We start from the raw sequence: 22,936 nt of genomic DNA, 5'->3' as shown, positions 1-22,936 counted from the left end.
CAGGGAGAGAAGGAAATATTGAATACTAAACCAAAGAAAAAGAGATGAAAGGTTGAAGAAAAGTTTTAAAGGATGAGAAAGAGTAGGGGGAAGAAATTCCAGAGTGTGGGGCCGAGGTAGTTGAAGGCAATTTAATGAGACTGGTTTGTAAGGAGTTGCAAATGGATGTATCCGTTTTGTACAGAAGTTTGTGTCGTATGTGCGTGTGTGAATGTGCGTGCATGTTGTGTACAGCACTCACTAGTTGTGTGTGTGCAGTAGTAGATGCGACACCAGTTCACATTTGTGTTGCTTGCATTACACATGTCAGTTCACTGTTTATTGCTTGTGGTGGGCACACCAATTTCCTGTGTTGTGTGCATTGGATACTGTGTCTGTGTGTGCCTGCCTGTCTGTCTGTTTGTGTACCTGCCTGTCTGTCTATGTGTGCGCCTGCCTGTCTGTGTGTGTGTGCGCCTGCCTGTGTGTGTGTGTGTGTGTGTGTGTGTGTGCGTGTGTGTGCGTGCGCCTGCCTGTCTGTGTATGTGCGCGTGCGCCTGCCTGTCTGTGCGTGTGTGTGTGCGCCTGTCTGTCTGCGTTTTATGTTGACCCATTTTTATTTGCACTTAATCACTGGGTGTGTTGCCTTGTATTTTGTTGACAGTTGGCTTTCAGCCCTGGAGAACACCAAGTGGTTACAACACTTATCTGTGATGTTGAAGGCAGCTACGCTGGTTGCAAATGTGGTGGACAGGGAAGGGAGGCCAGTCCTTGTACACTGCTCCGACGGCTGGGATCGCACTCCACAGATAGTTGCGCTGGCCAAGATTTTACTAGACCCTTATTATAGGACGATTGAGGTATGAATTAAACCTTATATTTTACCTATGTCAATCAGTTTATGGTGCAAGTTACTACATGTTTTATGCTATGATTTAAAACCATTCTAAGCTGGCTTGAGATAATCCAAACATGTTCAGATAAAATATTTGATGCCTATTGGAGAAGTTTTTTTTTCCCTATGACCAAGAACAAGATACAGCCCTTGGAAGTGAAAGGCAGTGTTGTTAGGATCATTCCTGGAATTTCTCTAACTTCAACTGAACGAAGAAAATTGCACGATATGTAAAGGAGGACCACATACTAAACAACTGAAATGAACAGTACTTCTTTTCCCTTTAATAATTTGTGTGTGAGCAATAACTGGGAAACTGGACTTCAGCACTTGGTGCTTGGTTGATAATTTCCTCAGAATTCTAAGGCAGATCACACAAAAAGTCCAAAAGCTGGAATGAAACCAGGATCAACTTAATCTGAAACTGGGATCCAAAGTTGACCCACAGGCAGATGGGAAAGGTGCACAGGAATTGAAGGCATGAATGATTTTTAAAATTCTTTCACGGGATGTGGGCATCACTGCTAGGCCAATATTTGTTGCCCGTTCATCATTGCCCTTGAGCAGGTGGTCATGAGCCACCTTCTTGAACTCCTACAGTCCATGTGGTGTAGTTACACACACACAGTGCTGTTAGGAAGGGAGTTCCAAGATTTTGTCCCAGCGACAGTGAAGGAATGGCGATATATTTCCAAGTCAGGATGGTGTGTGGCTTGGAGGGGAACTTGCAGGTGGTGGTGGTCTCATGCATCTGCCACCCTTGTCCTTCTAGGTGGTAGAGGATGCAGGTTTGGAAGGTTCTTGTTGAAGGAGCCGATTGTGTACACTGCTGCTATTGTGGGTCGGGGTGAAGGGAGTAAATGCTGAATGTGGTCGATGGGGTGCCAATCAAGTGGCTGCTTTGTCCTGAAGGGTATCCAGCTCCTTAAGTGTTGTTGGAGCTGCACTCATCCAGGCAAATGGAGAGTAGTCCATCACACTCCCGACTGTGTGCCTTGTAGATGGTGGACAGGCTTTGGGGAGTCAGGAGATGAGTTACTCGCCACAGAATTCCCAGCCTCTGACCAGCTCTTGTAGCCAAAGTATTTATACGGATGGCCCAATTCAGTTTCTGATCAATGGTAACTGCCACCCAAGATGTTTATAGTAGGGGATTCAGTGATGGTAATGCCATTGAATGTCAAGGGGAGATGGTTGGATTCGCTCTTGTTGGAGACGGTCATTGCCTGGGGGATATGGTTGGATTCATTCTTGTTGGAGATGGTCATTGCCTGGAATTGGTGTGGCAAAAATATAACTTGTCACTTAAAAGCCCAAACCTGAATGTTGTCCAAATTTTGCATTTGGACACTGACTGCTTCAGTATCTGAGGAGTCACAATTGGTGCTGAACATTGTGTAGTCATCAGCTAACATCCCCACTTGTGTCCTTATGTTGGGGAAGAAGGTTATTGATGAATCAGCTGAAGATGGTTAGGCCTAGGACACTACCCTGAGGAACTCCTGCAGTGATGCCCTGGGAGTGAGATGATTAACCTCCAACGAACAAAACTGTATTCCTTTGTGCTAGGTATGACTCCAACCAGTGGAGAGCTTTTTCCCTGATTCCCATTGACTCTGGTTTTGATAGGGCTCCTTAATGCCACACTCGGTCAAATGCTGCCTTGATGTCAAGGGCAGTCACTCTCACCTCAACTGGAATTCAGCAGATTTGTCCATGTTTGGACCAAGGCTGTAATGAGGTCAGGAGCTGGGTGGCCCTGGCGGGATCCGAACTGAGCGTAAACAAGCAGGTTATTTCTAAGTGTCACTTCGTAGCACTGTTGATAACCCCTTCTGTCACATTGCTTATGATCAAGAAGTCTCACGGCATCAGGTCAAACATGGGCAAGGAAACCTCCTGCTGATCACCACGTACTGCCGTCCCTCAGCTGATGAATCAGTGCTCCTCCATGTTGAAAACCACTTGGAGGAAGCACTGAGGGTGACAAGGGCGCAGAATGTACTCTGTGTGGGGGACTTCAACGTCCATCACCGAGAGTGACTCGGTAGCACCACTGCTGACCGAGCTGGCCAAGTCCTAAAGGGCATAGCTGCTAGACTGGGTCTGCAGCAGGTAGTGAGGGAAACAAGAAAAAGGAGAAACATACTTGACCTCCTCCTCAGCAACCTGCCTGCCGCAGATGCATCTGTCCATGACCGTATCAGTAGGAGTGACCACCGCACAGTCGTTGTGGAGACGAAGTCCCACCTTCACATTGAGGATACCTCCATCGTGTTGTGTGGCACTACCACTGTGCTAAATGGGATAGATTTCGAACAGATCTAGCAACTCAATACTGGGCATTCATGAGGTGCTGTGGGCCATCAGCAGCAGCAGAATTGTACTTGAACACAATCTGTAACCTCATGGTCCAGTATATGCCTCACTCTACCATTACCATCAAGTCAGCGGATCAACTCTGGTTCAATGAAGAGTGCAGGACAGCATGCCAGGAGCAGCACCAGGCTTACCTAAAAATGAGATCTCAACCTGTTGAAGCTGTAACACAGGACTACTTATGTGCCAGATAGCATAAGCAGCAAGTGATAAACAGGGCTAAGCGACCCCACAACCAACGGATCAGATCTAAGTTCTGCAGTCCTGCCAAATGCAGTCGTGAATGGTGGTGGACAATTAAACAGCACGTTGGAGGAGGAGGCTCCACAAATATCCTCATCCTCAATGAAAGGGGAGCCCAGCACATCAGTACAAAAGAGAAGGCTGAAGCATTTGCTACAATCTTCAGCCAGAAGTGTCAAGTGGATGATTCATCTCAGCCTCCTTCGGAGGCCCCCAGATTCGCAGACGCCAGTCTTCAGCCATTCAGTTCACTCCACGTGATATCAAGAAGCAGCTGAAGGCACTGGATACTGCAAAGGCTATGAGTCCTGACAATATTCTGGCAATAGTACTGAAGACTTGTGCTCCAGCATTTGCCGGACCCCTAGCCAAGTTGTTCCAGTACAGCTACAACACTGGCATCTACCTGGCTATATGGAAAATTGCCCAGGTATGTCCTGTACACAAAAAGCAGGACAAATCCAACCCGGCCAATTACTGCCCCATCAGTCTACTCTCAATCATCAGTAAAGTAATGGAAGGGGTCATCAACAGTGCTATCAAGCAGCACTTGCTTAGCAATAACCTGCTCACTGACGCTCAGTTTGGGTTCTGCCAGGGCCACTTAGCTCCTGACCTCATTACAGCTTTGGTTCAAACATGAACAAAAAAGCTGAACTCCCGAGGTCAGATGAGAGTGACTGCCCTTGACATCAGTTTGACTGAGTGTGCCCTCAAGGAGCCCTAGCAAAACTGGCGTCAATGGGAATCGGGGAAAACTCTGCACTTGTTGGAGTCATACCTAGCAGAAAGGAAGATGGTTGTATTTGTTGGAGGTCAGTCATCTGAGCTCCAAGACATCACTGCAGGAGTTGCTCAGGGTAGTGTCCTCAGCCCAACCATCTACAGTTGCTTCATCAATGACCTTTCTTCCATCATAAGATCAGAAGTGGGGATGTTTGCTTATGATTGCATAATGTTCAGTACCATTCGCGACTCCTCAGATACTGAAGCAGTCCATGTCGAAATGTAGCAAGACCCGGACAATATCCAGGCTTAGGCTGACAAGTGGCAAGTAACATTTGCGCCACACAAGTGCCAGGCAATGACCATCTCCAGCAAGAGAGAATCTAACCATCGCCCCTTGAGGTTCAATGGCATTACTATACTGTATCCCGCATTATCAACACCCTGGGGTTAGCTGAGATAAAAACAGAAAATGCTGGAAAAACTCAGCAGGTCTTACAGCATCTGTGGAGAGAGAAACAAAGTTAATATTTTGAGTTACCATTGATCAGAAAGTGAACTGGACTAGCCATGTAAACACCGTGGCTACAAGAACAGGACAGAGGCTAGGAATCCTGCGACAAGTAACTCACCTCCTGACTCTCCAAAGCCTGTCCATCATCTACAAGGCACAAGTCAGCAGTGTGATGGAATACTCCCCATTTGCCTGGATGAGTGCAGCTCCCACAACACTCAAGAAGCTTGACACCGTCCAGGACAAAGCAGCCCTCTTGATTAGCACCACATCTACAAACATTCACTCCCTCCACCACCAATGCACTGTAGCAGTAGTGTTTACCATCTACAAGATGCAGTTCAGCAATTCATAGGGCTCCTTAGACAGCACCTTCCAAACCCATGACCATTACCATCGAGAAGGACAAGGGCAGCAGATCGATGAGAAACCACCACCTGGAAGTTCCCCTTCAAGTCACTCACCATCCTGACTTGGAAATATATCACCGTTCCTTCACTATCACTGGATCAAAATCCTCGAGCAGTAAAAGATGACATAAGGACATAAATGAGAAAGGATCTGGCCTCAAGATCATGAAGTAGAAGCAGTATGGGTACAAATTAGGAATAGCAAGAGTCAGAAAACACTAGTGGGAGTAGTTTATAGGCCCCCTAACAGTACTTAGATTGTTGGACAGGGCATTAAACAAATTATTGGAGCTTGTAACAAAGGCGTAGGAGCAGAAGTAGGCCATTCGGCCCATCAAGTCTGCTCTGCCATTCAATGAGATTGTGGCTGATCTGATAATCCTCAGCTCCACTTTCCTGCCGTTTCCCCATAACCCTTGATTCCTCTACCGACTAAAAATCTGTCTATGTCAGCCTTGAATATACTTAACAACGCAGCCTCTACAGCCCTCTGCGGTAAAGAATTCCACAGATTGACTACCCTGAGAGAAGAAATTTCTCCTCTTCTATGTCTTAACGACCTCTTACTCTGAGATTATGCCCCCTGGTCCTAGTTGTAATAGTTGTGGGGTACTTTAATCTTCATATAGCCTCAGACAATCAAACTGGCAAGAGTGGTCCAGGAGATGAGTTTGTAAAATGTTTTCGTGACAGTTTCTTGGAGCAAAATGTTGTGGAAACAACTTTGAAGCAGGGTTAATTAGTAATGTTGTGGTAAAAGATCCTCAGGGAAATAGTGATCATAATACCATTGGATTCCATTTTAAGTTTGTAAGTGACATGCTCCAATCACAAACAAGAACCTTAAACTTAAACAAAGCCAATTACATAGGTATGAGGGGAGAACTGGCTAAGGTTAATTGGGTAAACAGACTAACACGAATAGAATAAATGAACAGTGGGAAATATTTAAAGGAATTATTCAAAATTTTCAACAAAAATGCACTCAATTGAAAAACGCAATCTCAGCGAGAAAGACCCATCCAAGGCTCAGGAAGTTAAGGATAGTATTAGTTTAAAAAAAAGGCTTACAATGTCACAAAAAACTGTAGTAAATCTGAGGGTTGGGAGTGTTTTAGAAATCAGCAGAGGGCCACCAAAAAGTTGATAAAAATGGAAAAAATAGAATATGAGAGTAAACAAGCCAGGATTTTAAAAACAGATTGTAAGAGCTTTTATAAGTCTGTAAAGAAGAAGGAATTAGCTGAAGTAAATGTTGGCCCCTTAGAAGAAGAGACAGGAGAAATTATCATGGAGAATGAGGAAATAGCAGAGGCATTGAATGAATATTTTGTGTCTATCTTCACAGTAGAAGACAAAAGTTTCGCACCAGAAATAGACTGTAACCTAGGGGCTAAATAGTGTGAGAAAATTGAGGAAATTAATAGCAGCAGAGAAAAAGTATTGGTGAAACTTAGTCTAAAATCCAACAAACCCCTGGGACCTGATGGCCTACACCCTCGGGTTCTAAAAGATCCAGCTGCAGAGATGGTGGATGTGCTAGCTGTGATTTTCCAAAATTCCTTAGACTCTGGAGTAGTCACATTAGGTTGGAAGTTGACAAATGTTACACTGCTTTTCAAGAAAGGCAGAAAAGCGAAAACAATGAATTGCTGGCCAATTAGCCTAACATTGTTGGGAAAATGCTGGAATCTATTAATAAGGAAGTCTTAACAATGCATTTAGAAAAGCATACTATGATTAGAGTAAGTTAACATGGTTTACTAAGGGTAAATCCTGTTTGACAAATTTATTAGAGTCTTTTGAGGATGTAACTAATGTGGCTGATAAAGCGGAACCAGTAATGTAGCATACCTGGATTTCCAAAAGACATTCATTAAGGTGCCGCGCAAAAGGTTAATAGGCAAACGAGGGCTCATGGGGCAGGATTTTCCGGTCGTCGGGCAAGTGCAGCGGGTGGGCCCGGGAGCAGCCGGGAAATGGTCCGCTGCTTGCGATCGGCCCTTAACTGCGATTTCATGCTGGCTGGCCAATTAACGGTCAGCCAGCGTATAAGGCGCCAAGAAGCTCAGCACTGCCGGGGTGGGGACGGGAGGAGGGCAAGTGCATAAGTCTGCGCATGCATGGGGGAGCAGGCACTGAAAGCTCCCTGAGGGCACAGAGCTGCCTCAGGAAGCTGAAGAATTGTGGATTCCAAAATAAAGATTTTAATAATGATATAACATGTCCCCACATATGACTCAGTCAAATGAACAGGGACATAGTAAAAATGTTGATTAAAAATTTTTACTTTTTAAAATTACTATTAGAAACCTCATCTCGTCCGTGGATGAATTTTCCTAAAAAATGCAAAGGGCACCTGGCTGATTTGACCGCCTGCCAACCGTAAGGTTGTTCGGGCAGTGAAAAATAGGTAGAACTTAATTAATTAAGGACCTAAATAGACATCTTAATTGTCTGCGGCGCGCTGCCGACTCTCACACATGTCTCCCGACTGAAATATCGCGTGAGTGCACGATGATGTAGGAACGCTCACCCGACATCATCACGCGCTATTTTACGCCTGACTGGGTTAGGCATGCGCCCGCCCGCTGGACTAAAATCCTGCTCGTGGAGTTCGGTGTAGTATTTTAGCATGGATAGAGAATTGGTTAACGGATAGATAGCAAAGAGTGGACATAAACAGGGGTTTTTCAAGTTGGCAGGCAGTGAATAATGGAATGCCACAAGGATCAGTGCTGGGGCCTCAACTATTTACAATCTATATTAATGACTTAGAAGAAGAGATGGAGAGTAGTTTGCTAATGATACCAAGCTAGGCAGGAAGGTAAGCTGTGGGGACGACACAGAGAGGCTACCAAGTGCTGTAGACAGGTTAAGTTAGTGGGCTTCAAGATGGCAGATGGAGTATAATGTAGGGAAGTGTGAAGTTATTCATTTTGATTGTAAGAAATAGAAAAGCAGAATATTTTTTAGAAGGCGTGAAACTTGTAAATGTTGATGATCGAAGAGACTTGGGTGTGCTTGCACAAGAAATGCAGAAAGCATGTAGGTGCAGCAAGCAATTGGGCAATGGCATGTTGGCCTTTATTCCAAGGGGATTGGAGTACAAGAATAAAGTCTTGCACAGGGTTTTGGTGAGGCTACATCTGGAATACTGTATGCAGTTTTGGTCTCCACATTTAAGTAAGGATATACTAGCATTGGAGGTGGTACAGCGAAGGTTCACTAGTTTGGTCCCTGGGATGAGGGGTTTTCCTATGATGAAAGGCTAAATAATTTGGGCTTATATTTTCTGGAGTTTAGAAGAATGAGAGGTGATCTCATTGAAATTTACAAAATTCTGAGTGGGCTTGATAGGGTAGACGCTGAGAGATTGTTTTTGCCAGGTGGGGAGTCTAAAACATGGGGCAGGGTCTCGAGATAGGGGAAAATCATTTAGGACTGAGATGAGGAGAAATTACTTCACCTGAAGGGTTGTGGATCTTTGGAATTCTCTACTCTCAAGGGCTGTGGATGCTCCATCGTTGAATACATTTAAGGTTGGAATAGACAGGTTTTTGGTGTCTCGGAATTAAGGGAGATGGGGAGAGGGCAGGAAAATGGAGGTGAAGCCCAAGATCAGCCTTGATTATGTTAAACGGAGGAATAGGCTCGACAGGCCCTGCTCCTGCTCCTATTTCTTGTGTTCTTGAGTAGGTTTTTCCTTCTTGTTGGTTCCCTTAACACCTGCTGCATACCCTGTCTAGCGGCTATGTCAGTCGGGTTGCGGTCAGTCGTGGTGCTATTCAGCCACTCTTGGTGATGGACATTAAAGTCTCCCACCCAGAGTACACTCTGTGAACTTGCCAGATTCAGTGCTTCTTCCAAGTGTTATTCAATATGGAGGAGTGCTGATTCATCAGCAGAGGGAGTGGGAACTTTGCCTTGGAATTGTCCAACTAACATATAATGCATTTTACTGATTCTCAGCCCTTAAATAGGAGACTCCTGTTTGTTAATTCTGGCAAGTTTAAATCATTGCTTATGCTTGAGCCACTTTGTCAGGTGCTCTGTTTGGGAGCTGGGAACATGAGCTAACTGATGAGTTTCACACTTGCATAGAAACTGAAGTCAACTGAAAATAGCAAAACTGATCAAGGCCAATCATAGAATTCATCCCATAAAATCAGTCTCATCTGTTATGCTTTTTTTGTGAACTTTGGGTTCCTCAAGGGTACTCAGTGTCTCCATAATATACCTTAATGTGCCTCTGTGATATTCCTCATTCACACCAGCCAACCTATGGCCTCTGAAATTGCCAAGTAGTGCTGTTGGCAGTTTTGTCCTTTGAGTCTGAGCACCCTCAATTGGATTGGAATTGGCAAAATTCATTTCACAAAGGAACCCTACATTCAACAGACTGGAGGCTTTCATCCCAGCTGTGGGCTGGAATTGAACATAAGCATGCAGCTATCGTAATTATCGGCAGTGTTGCAACTGGAGTAATCTTCATCACAGTAAAGCTGTTATCGTCACCCACCCAGATATTCATTTTGAAGTAGTGCCATTTATTCAGGGTGACTGAGATAGATTTCTGGATTATCAATATCGAGCAGAAGTAATATAAAAATAAAAGATTTGTCATCAAGCTATAATAAACTGGGGGAAAGCTGATCTCTTAAAGTTCAATGTGTTTCTTCATGGGAATGTGATCATCAGAACATTAATCCATCACCGAGTCTAAGCGGAGATAATAGAATATGAAAATACTGTTAATCTAAAACATTAGAAATAAATGGATCCACCAGCATCTGGAACAGAAAAAGCAGGTTGACCTGTTAGGTGGAGACCCAGCATCAAAGGTGACAAAAGTTCATGACCCCAAACACTAACATTTCTTCTCTTTCAGTTACTGATGGGAAGTCTACAGTTTTAGATATTCTGTATGTTATTGACATTTTACTGCATGCTGTCACTGGATCTTTGAACACAGCATTATTGTTTCTATTTTACAGGGATTTCAGGTTCTGGTGGAAACAGAATGGCTGGATTTTGGTCATAAGTTTGGTGACCGATGTGGCCACTCTGAAAATCTGGATGACCTGAGTGAGCAGTGTCCAGTATTTCTGCAGTGGCTGGACTGTGTCCATCAGCTTTTGAAGCAGTTCCCATGTCTCTTCGAGTTTAGTGATGCATTCCTGGTAAGGGTTCTGAATATGATCATGTGGAAGGTACACATTTAACAAAGTTGTTTCTGTATCTAATTAGAATGGGTTAGCTTTACAAACAAGCTTATTTGTTCAATTACAACAACAACAACTTGCATTTCTATAACACCTTTAACCTAATAAAATGTCTCAAGACTCATCACAGGAACATTAAACTTAAAACTTGACATTGACCCACATAAGGCAATGATAAGCCAGAAAGCCAAAAACTTGATCAAAGGAATAGGTTTTAAGGCACGTCTTAAAGGAGGGAAGAGAGGGTAAGGAGTGCAAATCTTTAGGGAGGGAATTCCAGAGCTTAGGGCCTGCATAGCTGAAGGCATGATCACCAGAAGTGGAGCAATTAAAATTGTGGATGTTCAGGAGGCCAGAATTAGATGAGTGCTGATACCTTAGAAGGTTGTGGGACTGGAGGAGATTACAGACTAAGGAGGGCCAAGGTCATGGAGGGACTTAAAAATTAGAATTTTAAAATCGAGGCATTGCTTGATCGAGTTCCTGGGAGCCAATGTAGATCATCGAGCATTATTAGGGCAGTGAGTATATGAGACTTGGCACCCTATATCTATATAACATGCTAATAGCTATCCATCACCTCCCCAGAAAAACTCAGCTTTCCGTAAAAGGTCAATTTCAAGACTAGAATATTACTCCCATATCCGAGAGGCTCTTGCAACATATTTCTCTCACTCACTTTCTCATACTCATGTGTATGATACAAGGAAAAACTTGTTTGATGGACAATCACTGTCACCACTAGTCTCTACTCATTTTCTCTGTTGGAATCTTTTTTGCCTCTTTTATCAATATTACTTTGGCTAGTTCTTATTTGAATTTTTCTCCTCTTATTTCTGTGTTCCAAATATACAATCCAACACACTCCTTGCTTTGCTTCCTAATTCTTTATTAGCTCCCAAAACAATGGATATCTTTCACTCCCTCCATTTTTGCTACATTCATCACAGTTCCAAAACCCAACATTATCATTACCTCCTTTTACCTTTTTAGCCTTGGTGTTGTCCTGCTGTTTGGTCCTTGACCCTTCAATTTTGTTTTTCAATATTAATGTTATCCAGTGTTTTTTATTAATATTGAAAGCTTTTGATGAAATTTTGTGGCCTGAGTGCACTGCCTTATTTATTTCTCCATAGGTAAAGCTGGTTCAACATACGTATTCCTGTCTGTATGGAACGTTCCTCTGTAACAATAGCAGAGAGCGAGAGGCACGCAACATCTACAAGCACACGTGCTCAGTCTGGTCACTGCTACGAACTGGCAACAAAAACTTTCAGAACTATTTGTATATCCCCAGTGGTGAAACGGTGAGCAGCATGCAAATCTACTGTAGCCAAGGTCACCCTAAAGGCAAAAAGCAAAATACCGTAGATGCTGGAAATCTGAAATAAAAGCATCAAACACTAGAAATACTCAGCAGGTCAGGCAGCATCTGTGGAGAAAAACAGTTAACGTTTCAGGTCGTGATGATCCTTCGTCAGTTCTGATGAAGGGCCATCACAAATTGAAATGTTAACTCTATTTCTTGCCACAAATACTGCCTGACCTGAGTATTTCCAACATTTTATGATTTTATTATCCTAAATGCAATCTTCTTTAGTGTTATCTCAGCATAGAGTAGACCAGGAATCTAACCTGGGATCATCTGTATAGTTAGTGTTACACTGGGTGGTTCCTTTTATGTCAATGGTGATCTTTAATAATGTTATACTATGGCAGATTTGTATGAGGATAGGAATTATTACAAAAAGTATAAATCAACGTTGTGATATGTGCTGTAATTTTTCTTGACAGGTTTTACACCCAGTATGTCACGTTCGGGCACTTCATGTTTGGACAGCTGTGTATCTGCCTATTTCGTCTCCATGCACACCCACTGGCAGTACTGAGCTCTGCCTCTCCCGAAGTGGAGCAGCAGAGGAACGAACTGGAAAGCCACTGGACAGGTGTGTAGGCTGGATTTGAAACACAAATAATCTATATTGAGCCATTACAATTCAGCTTATGTTAACACAGAAATATTTAGTAGGACATGGGTGATTTAAGAGAGCAAACAAGTAATCCAGTAACATGTTAACTTTTAGTAGATGCATAGAACAGTCCAACACAGAAAGGCACCATCTAGCCCTTCAAGTCTGCTCCAGTTCTTTCAAAGAATTATCCAGTTAGTCATACTCTTCTGTTTTCCCCATATCTGTGCATTTGTTTATCCTTCAAGTATTTGTCCATTCCATTTTGAAGGCTACTATTGAATTAGTGTCCATCATCCTATTGGGTGGTACATTTCAAATCGTCACCATTTGTTGCATAAGAATTTTTTTCTCATATCGCCACTGGTTCTTTTGCCAGTCACCTTGAATTTGTGCCTTCTCATTATCAATTCTTCAGCCATTGGAAACAGCCTCTCTGGTAGCAATTGAAGGCAGTAATGGTTGAGTATTGCTCAAGAGTTTACTCCCGGGAAGAACAAAGAAAAGTACAGCACAGGAACAGGCCCTTCAGCCTCCAAGCCTACGTCGATCATATTGCCCGTCAAACTAAAACATTTTGCACTTCTGGGGTCCGTATCCCTCTATTCCCATCCTATTCATGTATTTGTCAAGCTGCCTCTTAAACACCACTATCGTACCTGCTTCCACCACCTCCCCTGGCAGCGAATTCCAGATACTCACTACCCTCTGCGTAAAAAACTTGCCCCGCACATCTCCTCTAAAGTTTTCTCCTCTCACCTTAAACCTATGTCCCCTAGTATTTGACTCTTCCACCCTGGGAAAAAGCTTTTGACTATCTACTCTGTCCATGCCACTCATAATTTTGTAAACTTCTATCAAGTCGCCCCTCAATCTCCGTCGCTCCAGTGAGAACAATCCAAGTTTCTCCAACCTCTCCTCATAGCTAATAACCTCCAGACCAGGCAGCATCCTGGTAAACCTCCTCTGCACCCTCTCCAACGCCTCCATATCCTTCTGGTAGTGTGGCGACCAGAATTGCACGCAATATTCCAAGTGTGGCCTAACCAAGGTATACAGCTGCAGCATGACTTCCCAGCTTTTATACTCATTACCCCTGCCGATGAAGGCAAGCATGCCATATGCCTTCTTTACTACCTTGTCCACCTGCGTTGCCACTTTCAGTGACCTGTGGACCTGTACACCCAGATCCCTCTGCATGTCGATGCACTTAAGGGTTCTGCCATTTACTGTATAATTCCTACCTGTATTAGACCTTCCAAAATGCATTATCTCACATTTGTCCGGATTAAACGCCATCTGCCATTTTTCCGCCCAAGTCTCCAATCGATCTACATCCCGCTGTATCCTTTGACAATCCTCTTCACTATCTGCAACTCCTCCAACCTTAGTGTCGTCTGCAAACTTACTAATTAGCCCAGATACATTTTCCTCCAAATCATTTACGTATACTACAAACAGCAAAGGTCCCAGCACTGATCCCTGCAGAACACCACTAGTCACAGCTCTCCATTCAGAAAAGCACTATCCCACTGCTTTCCTCTGTCTTCTATGACCAAGCCAATTCTGTAGCCATCTTGCCAGCTCACCTCTGATCCCGTGCGACTTTACCTTCTGTACCAGTCTGCCATGAGGGACCTTGTCAAAGGCCTTACTGAAATCCATGTAGATAACATCCACTGCCCTTCCATCGTCGATCATCTTTGTCACTTCCTCGAAAAACTCGATCAAGTTAGTGAGACACAACCTCCCCTTCACAAAACCATGCTGCCCCTCACTAATACGCCCATTTGCTTCCAAATGGTAGTAAATCCTGTCACGAAGAAACTTCTCCAATAATTTCCCTACCACTGACGTAAGGCTCACCGGCCTGTAATTTCCTGGATTATCCCTGCTACCCTTCTTAAACAATGGAACAACATTGGCCATTCTCCAGTCCTCTAGGACCTCACCCGTAGCCAGTGAGGATACAAAGATTTCTGTCAAAGCCCCAACAATCTCCTCCCTTGCCTCCCTCAGTACTCTAGGGTAGATCCCATCTGGCCCTGGGGACTTATCCACCTTAATATTCTTCAAGACGCCTAACACCTCTTTTTTGATCCCAACATGATCCAGGCAATCTACACATTCTTCCCTAGACAAATCGATCGCTAAATCCTTCTCTTTGGTGAATACTGATGAGAAGTACTCATTTAGTATCTCTCCCATTTCTTCTGGCTCCACACGCAGATTCCCACCTCTGTCCCTGAGTGGGCCTACCCTTTCCCTGGCTACCCTTTTGCTTTTTATAAAAGGCCTTGGGATTTTCCTTAATCCTGGTTGTCAATGACTTTTCATGACCCCTTTTAGCCCTCCTGACTCCTTGCTTAAGTTTCTTCCTACTTTCTTTATATTCTCCACGGGCTTCATCTGTTCCCAGCCTTCTAGCTCTTACGAATGCTTCCCTTTTCTTTTTGACTAATCTCACAATATCCTTCGTTATCCAAGGTTCCTGAAATTTGCCATACTTATTCTTCATCCTAGCAGGAACATGCCGGTCCTGAATTCTTATCAACTGATGTTTGAAAGCCCCCCCACATGTCAGTTGTTGATTTGCCCTCAAACATCCGCCTCCAGTCTAGATTCCTCAGTTCCTGCCTAATATTGTTATAATTAGCCTTCCCCCAATTAAGCACCTTAACCAGAGGACTCCTGTTATCCTTATCCACCAGTACCTTGAAACTTACTGAATTATGGTCACTTTTCCCGAAATGTTCCCCTACTGAAACTTCGACCACCTGGCCGGGTTCAGTCCAGTATTGCCCCTTCCCTAGTTGGACTATCTACATATTGTCTCAGGAAGCCCTTCTGGATGCACCTTACAAATTCTGCACCATCCAAACCCCTAGCACTAAGTGATTCCCAGTCAATATAGGGAAAGTTAAAATCACCCATCACAACATCCCTATTGCTTTTACATCTTTCCAAAATCTTCCTACATAACTGTTCCTCAATCTCCCGCCGGCAATTGGGAGGCCTATAGTAAACCCCCAACATTGTGACTGCACCCTTCCTATTCCGGAGCTCTACCCATATTGCCTCGCTGCATGAGCCCTCCGAGGTGTCCTCCTGTCGTACAGCTGTGATATTCTCCTTAACCAACAGTGCAACTCCCCCACCTCTTCTACATCCCTCTCTATCCTGCCTGAAACATCTAAATCCTGGAACGTTTATCTGCCAATCCTGTCCATCCTTCAACCAAGTCTCTGTAATAGCAATAACATCATAGTCCCAAGTACTAATCCAAGCTCTAAGCTCATTTGCCTTGCCTGTTATACTTCTTGCATTGAAACAAATGCATTTCTGACCCCCAGTCCCACTGTGTTCAGTAATTTCTCCCTGCCTGCTCTTCCTCTTAGTCCTACTGGCCATGTTCACTAGTTCCCAGTCATTTATTTCACCTGCTGACCTTTTGCTCTGGTTCCCACCCCCCTGCCATACTAGTTTAAACCCTCCCAAGTGACACTAGCAAACCTTGCAGCCAGGATATTGGTGCCCTTCCAGTTTAGATGCAACCCGTCCTTCTTGTACAGGTCCCACCTGCCCTGGAAGAGATCCCAATGATCCAGATATCGGAAACCCTCCCTCCTACACCATCTGTTCAGCCACATGTTTAGCTGCACTATCTTCCTATTTCTAGCCTCACTGGCACGTGGCACAGGGAGTAATCCTGAAATTACAACCCTAGAGGCCCTATTTTTTAACTTTCTGCCTAACTTCCTGAACTCCCGCTGCAGGACCTCGTCTCTCTTCCTGCGTATGTCATTAGTACCAATGTGTACCACGACCTCTGGCTGTTCTCCCCCTCCCCCCTCCACTTCAGAATGTCCCGTACCCGATTAGAGACATCCTGGACCCTGGCACCAGGGAGGCAACATACCATCCTGGTGTCTCTTTCACGACCACAGAAGCGCTTATCTGAGCCCCTGACTATAGAATCCCCTATGACAAAGAGAGGAAGAGTGTTGGTTGATGCTGTGGGCCAAACTTCTAAAGGGACCCAGTGGTTTTTTATTGAAATCTGACGAAAAAAGTTATTGGTTTGTAAAATTTGCATTCTGAGGGTGCAGAGAACTCCTTAGATCTGATTTTGTGATATTTGGAATTTGAGTAATGATTGGCTTGACAGAACCCTTGAAGAAAAGTAAACTTAAACACTTACCTTAATTCTGACAATTCAGAAGGCAGGAATGTAACCAAATGTAATTATAGCTAGCAAAGCTAAAGTCTAACCTTTAATCGCTGAAATGCTATTTCTGAAGAACAGCTCTGACAACCCTAGACTAAGTCCAAGGCCTGGATTTTTGCAATGCCGGAGAGCCCTTTATCGGGCGGAAGAGGCTCAAATCCGAAACCTCTGACCCCGAACACAACATCTATAATTTTTGCAAAAACGGGAATCGGCCCAGGGTTGGGGATTTGAGCATGCGCATTTCATGGAGCCAGCTAAATCAGCAGCTGCCTCCACTAGTGTGATTTTGGTGACCACCCCCCCACCCCAGGTATGTGAAACATGACGTTCACAGTTAGACCTGGTAGGAGCAGGTCTGAACTTTGTGGTGCCCTTTGGAAAGATAGAGTACCCCTTTGGATATGGTCCTGGGGCACCTTTGGGGAAGGTCAGGTGCCCCTTGGGATTTCTAAAATTAAACATGAATGTGCGTAAAAAGTGCATAAACCCATTAACTGTCGAAAGTGTCAGCGTGAACTGTCAAAGGCAACTGTCAAGCTGTCAAGGCATTTTCCATTTAAATCTTTAAATAAAATGTTTGGAGTGTTATTTTTAAATTGCTATTTCACTCTCTCTTGACATAAGCCTGAGGGTTACTATTACTGGATCTGTGCTTCATAACTGATTTCACAACCTTCCATTGTCACAGTAGGGTGCCTTCCATCTCACAGTTTGACAGCTCCAGTGGTCATTGAATCTTTGAAGTAGGACTATAAATTTCAGTGTTTCTTTTATAAGGGATTAAGCATTTGAATGAAATGTTTGTTTTTATAATGATGTAGTTGAAGGAATTAAAATGTTGTGAATGGGTTTTTATGAAGGAGTATTTTTTAAAAAAAATCAAAGTCCGGAATAGACACTTAGCCCTTTTTTAATTTAATCTCAGCATGGGTCCTGAGGTCTGCCCATGGTGGATACTGGGTTAGATTGTATGGTAGAGGTAAGGGCAAAGAGTGATGGGGGCATGGGTTGGCATAGGAGCTATGAAGGGCCATTAGAGGGGCATAGGTTGACATGGAGGGTATGAGGGGTTGGGTGCAGGGCATGGGGTGGCATGTGTTGGCATGGATGGGCATGGGGAGTGTATGGGGCAGGGGGGGTGAGTGGGTGTGAGGGGTGAGGGCTAGATTTTTGGATTTTATGGTTTTTATTTTAAATCTTGAACACACTGCCGGAGCACAGAGGCAGGCCTTTGGCCCAGCCCACCTCTGCACTCATTCTGGGAGTAGTGGGCCTGACCTCCAGCAGGACAATCCCAACTTCCAGTGCACCTTTTCCCAGGTCAGTGTTGCGGAGCTGCGAAATGTCTTGTATCTGCACTCCTGACCTGGGAGTGAAAATCCAGGCTCATGTTCATTTGTTGTGGTCAGAATTAGACATTTTGTAACTTCCTCTTCACCCCCTTGGGCAGAGACTTCTGCATATAAACATTTGCTTGTCCCTAACCTTTTTAGAATTTTCAATTTTCCCTATCAAAATAGATACTTTTCACATTTCCCCAGATTGTATCACCTGCCACTTTCTAGCCCAAACACAACTATCTTTATCCCTTTGCAGCATTTTTGCATCCTCCTCACAACTTCCCACCTAACTTTGTATCGTCAGCAAACTTGAGTAAGTTACGCTCGGCCCCTTCATCTAAGACATTGATATGCGTTGTAAATAGCTGCGGCCCAAGCACTGATCCATGCAGTGCCCTGCTTGTTAGAACAACTGGTGTCTGAGTAAATAACATATAACTCCTGTTTTCTCTCTCCCTCCTTTCTTGAATACATTTGAAACCTCCCAATCCAAGGGAATTCTGGAAGATCACAAGCAATGCAATTGCTGTAGCCACCCTTTTAAGAACTCTAAGTGTAGGCCATCAGGTCCAAGGGACTTGTCAACTTTTATTTCCATTCATTTTTCCAGTACTTTTCTTTATTAATATTAATTATCTTAAGTTTCTCACTTATTAGATCCTTGGTTCGCGTTATTTACTGTATGTTTTTATGTCTCCTATTATAAAGACAGTTACCAAATATTTCTTTAATTTCTCTGCTGTTTCTTTTATTCTCCGTTATAAATTTCACCATCTCTGCCTGTAAGGAACCCACATTTACTTTTGCTACTCTTTTTCATAAACTTAAAACATATTGCAAGAGCTTCTTTATAATTCTTGCTAGTTTACTTTTACATGCTATATTTTCGCTCCTCTTCAATTTCTTGGTCATCTTTTGCTGAAACTCTCCCAATCCTCATGTTTACTATTCGTTCAGTAATTAGTAATTTACTAATCTCTGAGCCAGTCGTAACAATGGATGATCTGCCCTTGATAATTCTGATAATCCTGAGAGTTGGGATTTTACTGGGAAATTCTACATAAAATGATTGGAATTAGGGGACAGCTAAGATTGCCAAAAATCGTTAAGTGTCTGTGGAGGAAGAAGTTACCAGCTGCAGATCCCTTTTTTAGTTGATGTGAATAGTGATGGTCAATTTCTTCTCTCCCTGTCATGTCAGTTTTGATCATAAGTATGTTTTAACGTGCTGGTGTTCTTTCTTTCCTTACTGTATTTCATATGAGATGGTAAAGCAAGCCCTCTTTTCTCCCTCTCACATAACATTATTTTGAAAAAGAGCAGGGGTATTATTCCCGGTGCCCTAACTTATCCTTCGATCAACATCACAAAACAAATTGGTCATTATCACATTGCTGTTTGTGGGAACTTGCTGAGCATAAATTGACCATAAGACATAGGAGCGGAAGTAGGCCATTCGGTCCATCGAGTCTGCTCTGCCATTCAGTTAGATCATGGCTGATCTGATAATCCTGAACTTTGCTTTCCTGCCTTTTCCCCATAACTCTTGATTCCCTTACTGATTAAAAATCTGTCTATCTCAGCCTTCAAAAAACGTAACAGCCCAGCCTCTACAGCCCTCTGTGGTAAAGAATTCCACAGGTTAACTACCCTCTGAGAGAAGAAATTCCTCCTCATCTCTGTCTTAAATGGGCGACCCCTTACCCTGAGATTATGCCTCCTGGTCCTAGACGCTCCCACAAGGCAAAACAACCTCTCAGCCTCGACCCTGTCACGCCCCCTAAGAATCTGATATATTTCAATAAGGTCGCCTCTCATTCTTCTTCATTCCAATGTAGGCCCAACCTACTCAACCTCTCCTCATAAGAAAATCCTTCCATACCCGGGATCAATCTAGTGAACCTTCTCTGGACCACCTCCAATGCCAGTACATCATTCCTTAGATAAGGGGACCAAAACTGTTCAGTGTTCTAGGTGTGGTCTAACTCTTGTCTGTGTAGTTTTAGCAAGACTTCCTTATTTTTATACTCCATTCCCTTTGAAATAAAGGCCTACATTCCATTTGCCTTCCCTATTATCTACTGAATTTGTATGCTAGCTTTTTGGGAATCATACATGGAGACCCCCCAATTCCCTTTGTGTTGCAGGTTTCTGCAGTCTTTCTCCATTTAAATAATATTCAGCTCTTCTATTCTTCTTGCCAAAGTGCATAACCTCACATTTTCCCACATTATATTCCATCTGCCAAGTTTTTGCCCACTCACTTAACCTGTCTATATCCCTCTGTAGATTCTTTGTGCCATCCTGCTCACCTATTTTTGTGTCATCCGCAAACTTGGCGATAGTACATTCATTGCTCTCATCCAAGTCAACATATATTGTAAATAACTGTGGCCCCAGCACTGATCCCTGTGGCACTCCACTAGTTACAGGTTGCCATCCTGAAATTACCCCCCTCATCCCAACTTTCTGTCTTCTATTAGCTAGCCAATCCTCTATATATGCTAAAATACTACCCCCAACACCATGAGCCTTATTGAACACCTTTTGGAAATCCAAATATATTACACCTACTGGTTCCCCTCAAAGAAGTCTAATAACTTTGTCAGGCATGATTTCCCCTTCATGAAGCCACGCTGACTCTGCTTGATTATATTATGCATTTCTAAATGCTCTGCTATTACATCCTTTATAATAGACTCCAATATTTCCCCAATGACAGGTGTTAAGCTAACTAGCCTATAGTTAACTGTTTTTTGTCTCCTTCCCATTTTGAATAAGGGTGTTACATTGGCAGTTCTCCAATCCTCTGGGACTTTTCCAGAATCTAAGGATTCTTGGAAGATTACTACCAGTGCATCCACTAGCTCTGCAGCTACTTCCTTTTATATCCTAGGATGCAACCCATCAGGTCCAGGGGACTTATCGGCCTTTAGCCTCATTAGTTTCCCTGGTACTTTTTCTCTAGTGATAGTTATTGTATTTGTTTCCCCCCCACCCCCCCCCCACCACCTTTTGCCCCTTGATTATTAGCATTTTTGGAATGCTATTAGTATCTTCTACCATGAAGACTGAAGCAAAGTATTTATTCAACTCATTTGGTGGTTCCCTATTTTTATTTCCCCAGCCTCGTTCTCTAAGGGGCCTATGTTCACTTTAGCCTCTGTCTTCCTCTTTATATATTTAAAGAAGCTCTTTCTGTCTGTTTTTATATTACTTGCCAGTTTACCCTCAAAAGTTTATTTTCTCCCTCTTCATTTTTTTTTTGGTCATCTTCTGTTGGTTTTTAAAACTTTTCCAATCCTCTGGCTTACCACTGATATTTGTCACATTGTATGCTTTTTATTTTAATTTGATATTGTCCTTAACTTCCTTGGTTAACCATGGTTGGTTTATCCCCTTCCTAGAATCCTCCTTCCTCACTGGGATATATCTTTATTGTGAGTCATGAACTATTTTCTTAAACGTCTGCCATTGTTCATCAACCGTCTTTTCTGCAAAACTCCTTTCCCAGCCCACTCCAGCAAACTCTGCCCTCATTCCTTTGTAATTACCCTTATTTCAGTTTAGCACAGTTGTTTCTGACCCAAGTTTCTCACTCTCAAACTGAACGCTAAGTTCTACCATGTAATGGTCACTGATTTCTAGGGGATCTTTTACTCTGAGATCATTTATTAAAACTGCCTCATTACACATTACCAGATCCAAAATAGCCTGATCCCTGGTTGGATCCACAACATATTGTTCGAGGAAACTGTCTGGAAAACACTACGAATTCTTGCTCGTGGCTACCTCTGCCAATTTGATTTTCCCAATCTACATGAAGATTAAAATCACCCATGATTAATGTACTGTCTTTTTTACATGCCCTCATTATCTCCTGATTTATTCTCTGTCCTACAGCATAGCTACTGTTAGGGGGCCTATAGACTACTCTCACCAGTGTCATCTTCCCCTTGTTATTTCTTACTTCCACCCATATGGATTATACATCTTCTGATCCAAGTTCATTTCTTACTATCGTACTTATTCCATCTCGTACTAGCAAGGCTACCCCACCACCCTTTCCTTCCTCCCTGTCCTTTCGAAAAGTCACATACCCCTGAATATTTAGTTCCTAGCTTTGATCTCCTTGTAACCATGCCTCCGTAATGGCTATAAGATCATACCCATTAACCTCTATTTATGCCATTCAATCATTTATTTTGTTCCGAATGCTAAGTGCATTTAAGTAAAGTATCATTTTCCCCCCTTTGATCCTACTTGCTGCTGTTTTTTTATGCTTGGACACTCTGTCCCTTCCTGTCATACTTTGGGTATCATTACCTAAATAGCTGCCCTGCAATGCTGCCATATCCTTTTGCTTTGTAAGCCAACATATCCCCTCCCCCACTCTATTTAGTTTAAAGCCCTCTCTACAGCCCTAGTTATTCGATTTGCAAGGACACTGGTCCCAGCATGGTTCAAGTGAAGCCCGTTCCACTGGAACAGCTTCCTTCTACCCCAGTACTGGTGCCAGTGCCCCATGAACTGAAACCCATTCCTCCCACACCAATCTTTGAGCCACACATTTAACTTTATTTACCCTATGCCAGTTTGCCTGTGGCTCAGGTAGCAACCCCGAAATTATTACCTTGGAGGTTCTGCTTTTTAATTTAGCTCCTATCTGTTCAAATTCATTCAGCAGAATCTCCTTTCTAACCCTGTCAATGTCGTTGGTACCAATGTGGACGATGACAACTGGATCCCTCTCCTCCCACTCCAAGTTCCTCTCCAGCCCTGAGGAGATGTCCTTAACCCTGACACCGGGCAGGCAACACAGCCTTCGGGACTCACGCTCATGGCTGAGAGGACAGTATCTATCCCCCTAATTATACTGTCCCCTACCACTAGCACGTTCCTATTACCTCCCCTCAGTTGAATGGCTCCCTGTACCACAGTGCCATAGTCAGTTTGCTCATTCTCCCTGCAGTCCCTGTTCTCACCCACACAGCTTGCAAAAACCTTGTAACTGTTGGACAATT

General features: G+C 43.5%; 1 protein-coding gene across 14 annotated transcripts in view; it reads left to right on the top strand.

The window, feature by feature from the left end:
* mtmr4 (myotubularin related protein 4) overlaps positions 1-22,936 on the top strand; it is a 196,294-nt gene that overhangs the window by 146,041 nt on the left and 27,317 nt on the right. For all 14 annotated transcript variants that reach the window (XR_013577531.1, XM_078548543.1, XM_078548538.1 and 11 more), the window contains 4 exons: positions 644-839; positions 10,144-10,329; positions 11,508-11,678; positions 12,166-12,317. Coding sequence is in view for 13 of the 14 variants with exons in the window: in XM_078548543.1 (XP_078404669.1) it covers positions 644-839; positions 10,144-10,329; positions 11,508-11,678; positions 12,166-12,317 (705 nt within the window). In the remaining variant the exon portion in view is untranslated. The remainder of the gene's footprint in view (positions 1-643; positions 840-10,143; positions 10,330-11,507; positions 11,679-12,165; positions 12,318-22,936) is intronic.

This window comes from Cetorhinus maximus, chromosome 9, assembly GCF_964194155.1.
Source record: "Cetorhinus maximus chromosome 9, sCetMax3.hap1.1, whole genome shotgun sequence".
NCBI lineage: Eukaryota > Metazoa > Chordata > Chondrichthyes > Lamniformes > Cetorhinidae > Cetorhinus > Cetorhinus maximus.
The sequence above is the reverse complement of the archived record's forward strand: the minus strand, read 5'-3'. Positions and strand labels throughout refer to the sequence as shown.